The following is a 5,817-nucleotide window of genomic DNA, read 5'->3' as shown; positions in this document are numbered from 1 at the left end:
TAAATCATAAAATACTTTTATTCCCTTTTAAACTGCCATTCTGGTTTCACATCACTCAGGCCCTAGATCTAACCATCCTTTTGATGCTCATCTCTGCCTTATGACTCACAGGTTGTCATGTTTTGTTGTCCAGTTTGATTCTTAATTTCTTACATTCTATTAATAATCATTTCTATAGCAGGAGTCCTTAACACGGTTGCCTACAGACTCCAACATCATATATACCAGAGACAAGCCTTACCTACCTACCTTTTAACTTTTATGCTTTCGTAGGGGGGAGTAAACACCTCTCATAACTTCACTCCTCCTAATCCCACGTTTATTTTTCAGAATTCTGCCTTGCCACCTCAACGTCACCCTGATAAAATACCATCTCAAAACCAAAGTCACCTTCCTATCTACCTCACCTGGGTCCTTAAATATAATAGTGCCATGTCTCCTAATAACATTATGTCTCTTTGTTTTTCCAGTCTGACATACGTACATTCACCAGTAAAGTTGTCCTGGCTAAAACACCTGGCATCAGTGTCTACCTGGGCATCAACCTTCATCCCGTCAAACTCCCCTAGACTCCAATACAGCGCCCTCAGCCAGCAGGAAGTAGTTACGGAGAGAGATCTTCGCCCCTTTTCCTAATAACCAGAAGACGGGATATGAAAGAGTTGCCGGCCCAGATGGAACACTGTAACCAGAAAAGGCTGCAGCTAAACTCCTCCCCCCCCTGCCCCCTGCACTTGATTGTAACCCTATATCCCCATCCTTAAGGACCTGTGTGCCAATGAGATACCTGTACATCTCTAATGGCCTTTGGGGCACTGCCCTAAGCTTAGGCTATTTAGATTCCCCCACGCCACGTGTCCGAAGAGTTCGCCAGAGGGAGTTCGCCAGAGAGAGTTTGCCAGAGAGAGAGAGACCACCCGGCCCGGGTGTAGAGATGCTGCGCCCGGGGCCGGCGATAGGGGCCCCCTCCCCACATTCCCGGAATAAAGCCACCGCTGACCACTACTTTCACGGCCGTCTACTCCGCTCCATCCCTCCCACGGACTTCTCCTCTCCTCCCCCTTCTCCCAGACCTAACAGAAAGTCCTAGAAACCATGACACCTTCTGACAAGGGATTTGAAGGCATGAAACTTGGAGCCAAAATAAATATTTTTTCTTCTTAAATTTATTATCTCAGGGATTATTTTGCAGTGAAATAAGGCAGATCAACACACTAAGGAATTTTAAAGTTAAGAGAAAACTACAGAAAGGAGATAAAGGCAGATACTACAAGAGGCCACTGATACTGGGGGCCATTAAGTAGTTGATCTCATACCAAAAGAGAAACTGAGTGATCTTGGTTGGGTGTATGGACCAGATGGATAAGTGGAGAGCTGATTGCTAGTGCTCTCTGTGTTGCAGATGTTTCCTACACAAGGGAAGACACAAGTCCCACTGCTCTGTGACAGAGCATAAAATTCACACCTGAATACACTACTCCTGAATACATTACTAAACAATCTAGAATTACATCTGCAAAGCCTCAAAGGGGCACAGTGCAAGGAAATCAACTCACATTGAATAGGAATTCAAACTGTGTTTGATCTATTTCAAGAAAACCAAATTTAATTTGTTCAGTGGAAGCAGCCAAGCACCCAGCTGCTTCTAACCAGGTTTCTGTCAGGGAACTCAACCTGAGGACTCAAGATATCAGCACTGTGGTCCTGCTCCTCAGTGCTTAGACAGATCCTGAGCCCTTGATTCAGAGAGACAGAGGCTTCTTTTCAGCAGCATTGTGCACTAAGCTGTTCCCTGGAGCAGCACTGGGGCTTGTGAATCCCCTGGTTCCACCACCTTTCACACAGCAGTGGACAGAGGCAGCAGTGAGAGACAAGCTGAGAAGAGGAGGCTGCTCCCCACCCCTCTCCTGAGCATAGGAAACCAGCCTGAGGGGGCAGCAGGACTTCCTCTGTCTCCAGCTGCAGCTACAGAACCTCAGTTCAAAGTGGATCCAGGTGGTGTGGAGTAGATGGAAGCAGCATCTGGAGTCATTGCCTAGGAGAGTGAACTGCATGCCCAAGTGCATGAAAAACCCACCCCTAAACTGCTTTCTACACCAGTGAGTGCATGCTGAAGTGCAGGTGGCAGCAGACATGAGACATGAGCTGAACTGGGAGATCTTGGTTTTCACAGGGACAAAGAGTAGGCAGCACCAAGTGTGTCCAGAGTGAGAGCAGACAGCAGATGTGTGGACCAAGCACTGGGACAGCTCCCACCTCAGGGCAGTGCTGGGCATAATATGACATTCAGTCTTTTAGTCATGGACCATGTCCAGGGAGAGACAAGAGAGGAGTCAAATTTCATTTGGCTATAGCAAATATGCAGGAAAAGGACTGCTACATTTAGGAGAAGTATAATTTTTTTTAAGAAGATGCAGTCTCCTTCAGTACACTGCTGTCCATTTTTTTACATGAGGAAATAAATCACGGGAAAGTGTTCTCATTAGTGATGCCTCTTTCTCAGCCTCTGAGGCAATCTTCTCAAGTATTTAAATTTTTTAGACTATGTATGGACAGTTTTGTGTCTCACCTATGTTAATAGGCAGTTAAGATAAGCAGATGATATATTCATCAAAGATAGGTAGATGAAAGTTTATGAAATAGTTAAGATGTGCATGGACAGAGTAATACAAAATAGTCAAATTTTGGATGATACAAGCACAAAAAGCAGAAAATAGCAAGACACAAACTTAAAAGATAGATAACAAGTACATGAACAAATAATGAATTTACATTAGATACAAAAATGAAAGCAAATTTATAGAAGGTTGATATGTCAAAACAAATATGACAGAGCATAGATGGATACAGTGATGACAGATGGAAATAGAGACACATAGCTTGATAGACAGATGATAGAAAGATGAATAGATAATTATATTAAAATCATTTCCCAGGTTCCTTCTGTAATTTTTATTTTGTTCCTAATTTTGAAATGTTGAACAAATGACTGGTTATGTATCTGAACCTCTAGACATAGAGCAACCATGAGTTGCATATTAGAGAATCAACGTAACAGCATTTTCCCATGTCCCCAAATCCCTGTGATCCCAAATCTTTCTCCTAACCATTATATGTGAGACAGGAGTTACAGTCCAGTCCTGACCCAGCCTTGTCCTCAGGGACTCAGGAGAACACAAAGAGAGCTGGAGTCCAGGTTCCTGTATGAGTAGGTCCTGGCCTCCTCTCTGGTCTAGACTTTACTGTGGGAACCTTGTTCATTCACGAATCCATGGTCAGGTTCCCAGGTCAACTGACAGATGAGGATAGCAGTGTTTCCAAATATGCTGACAGCTGCTTGCAGAGATGTCCAAATTTTATAAAGGGTAATGTAAATGTAGTAAATCCATGTTGTAATACAAACAGACATGATATATAAGACATTCCATAAGAGTTTCTGAGACTCAGCGCTACTGACACTAGGTCCTTATAAATACTATTTGGGCAGTTCCCTATGATAGCAGGATTTGTGACAGTGTAATGGTCTCTACCAATGAAATGCCGAGAGGCCCTTCCACAGTGGAATCTACCACAGCTCCCCAACACATCGCCCTACACTGCCAAAGATGTGAAAATGAACATCTCCAGTAACAGGTGATCACTCAGATCAACACAAAGTGATGTCAAGCCATTCAGAGTAAAAGTCTCTGCATGATCAGATTTGGAAAGAGACCTTTAGGATGAAATGTCTTGCAAATGCATTAGAGGGTAGCGGGCAGACTTCTAGTCAACAAGGAAATAATTTTCATGGTTAAATAATTCTACACTTAAAAACTATTGAAACAGTGGAATCACTTGTCCTGAGAACAATGGCTTCATTGCAAATGCATTGTGCAATGAACCATGAAATGGATGGGTACACCAATAAAAGCCTGATTCTGTGAAAATATAACCCTGTAGGATCAGCGACATAGAAGGTCCATAAAATCTCTGTCCCGAAGCTGGCTCCTTAGAGCAGTGTGTGCAGCTCGCCCCCTGCTGGATGTGAGTTTCCCTGCAGGGAGGTTTATGTCTGGGCCCACACTTGCATTAAAACACTGTGATTCTTGCACAGTAATAGGTGGCTGTGTCCTCTGCAGTGACAGAGGTCAGCCGCAGAGAGAACTGGTTCTTGCCTTTGTCTCTGGAGATGGAGATGCGTCTTTTGAAGGATGGGTAGTAATTAGTGCTACCATCGTATCTTATGTACCCCATCCACTCCAGGCTCTTTCCTGGGGGCTGACGGACCCAGTTCCAATAGTAATAACTGGTTGTGATGGAGAATCCAGAAACTGAGCAGGTGAGGGACAAGGTCTGTGAAGGCTTTACCAGGCTGGGCTCTGACTCCTGCAGCTGCACCTGGGACAGGACACCTGGAAATAATAAAAAGCATCCAGTCGATCACCTGCTTTGATAGCCTTTCCATGGACCCATGTCTTATACTGATGGCACTCACCATGAGTGGCTACCACCAGGCACAGGAGAAGACTCTGCAGTCTCATCTTGTAGATTACACTGCTGGCTTTCTGGGAGACTTCAGTCCTCTCTGTGGATGGAGCTGTAAGCTCACACAACTGTGAGCAGATTATGAATCTAAAGTTGGAGCAGATATTTGCATATAGGGTGCACACTTCTTATATGAGGGGGACATTAAAACCGGGCTATGTCTGCTCCTTTTGTACTACAGAGAGGAACCTCCTATTCTGAATTTCAGCTGGGTTTGAGTCTGTTGTAAGTGGGAAGTTCAATTTAGAGGAGTGGTAGAAGCAGGGATATCATGGCCCCATCTTCCTGATCCCAGAGATGGATTCCTCCTGGCCTTTCTCCCTTCATGTATCCTAGTCCATCTCTCTTCCCATACAAGCTCTGGTACTAGCTCTCAGGAACAGACTTAGCACAGATCCCTGTGTGTCTCTCTGGTACACCTGCCTCCTGCTCTAAGTCATTCTATGATCCAAGTCCCACCTGAGCCAGCCAGCAGAAACTGCAAATAAGGATGTGAGCCCTGCTCTTTCCTCATAGAGAAGTTTGTAATCCCTTCAGAAGAGAAGGAGGCTATCAGTGTTAGGGTTCCTGTCCCTAAATAACCTTGTGGAGCATTTATGTGATCACTGCCTGTCTAGATTTGGCTTCTGCTCTTTTTGTCTGGATGGTATTTCTATATTATAAATATTGAATTTTCTGCTTTGAACATTATATATTGTGGATGCCCTGTGAACTTTAGCAATGCCCCTAATATTGAGTGTGAACCCTTGCTAATTATATTGTATCGGTTTTCTTTTTGTATGGTTTTCTGAAAGATAATGTCACTTTATTTTTTAGGATATGAGGTTGACCATTAACTCACTACGCTATGTGGCAAAGGGCAGCCTAAATTGTGTTGTGATCTTCCTGCCTCATCCAACTAAGGGTCAGAATTTCAGGGTTGTGACACCATGTCTGGTGCAAGACACACATTTGCTTTGCTTTGTTTTGTGAGAATGAATTTTATTACAAGTTCACCTTAGTCTTGATCTTCTGATTCTATTTCTTCAGACCTCCATTTTCTGGCAGTATTCATATGGACCAGCATTCCTGCTTTGCAATCCCATTTTTGTTTTTTCTAATCATACATAGAAACGTAGCTTCAGACCATACTGAGTTCCCTCAGTTGGTAGTTGATTTGGTCCCTAGTTCTACTCCATTTTTAATGTCTTATGTTGCAGACCACTACAAAGTGGCTCTGAGCAGGACTTAAATTTTACTAATTGGCTTTCTATGTTAATCTGTGAGTCTGTACTAGGCCTAGGCCCCTTGCCT

General features: G+C 43.8%; 1 gene segment (V, D, J or C); it reads right to left on the bottom strand.

The window, feature by feature from the left end:
• Positions 1-4,068: 4,068 nt before the first annotated feature.
• LOC101788577 (Ig heavy chain V region 3-6-like) lies at positions 4,069-4,580 on the bottom strand. The segment is given in 2 exon segments: positions 4,069-4,391; positions 4,475-4,580. Coding segments are annotated over 2 exon segments (369 nt in total).
• Between the last annotated feature and the right edge of the window lie 1,237 nt (positions 4,581-5,817).

This window comes from Cavia porcellus, unplaced genomic scaffold, assembly GCF_034190915.1.
Source record: "Cavia porcellus strain 051 isolate PalLab524CR breed Dunkin Hartley unplaced genomic scaffold, mCavPor4.1 scaffold_8, whole genome shotgun sequence".
Taxonomy (NCBI): Eukaryota; Metazoa; Chordata; class Mammalia; order Rodentia; family Caviidae; genus Cavia; species Cavia porcellus.
The sequence above is the reverse complement of the archived record's forward strand: the minus strand, read 5'-3'. Positions and strand labels throughout refer to the sequence as shown.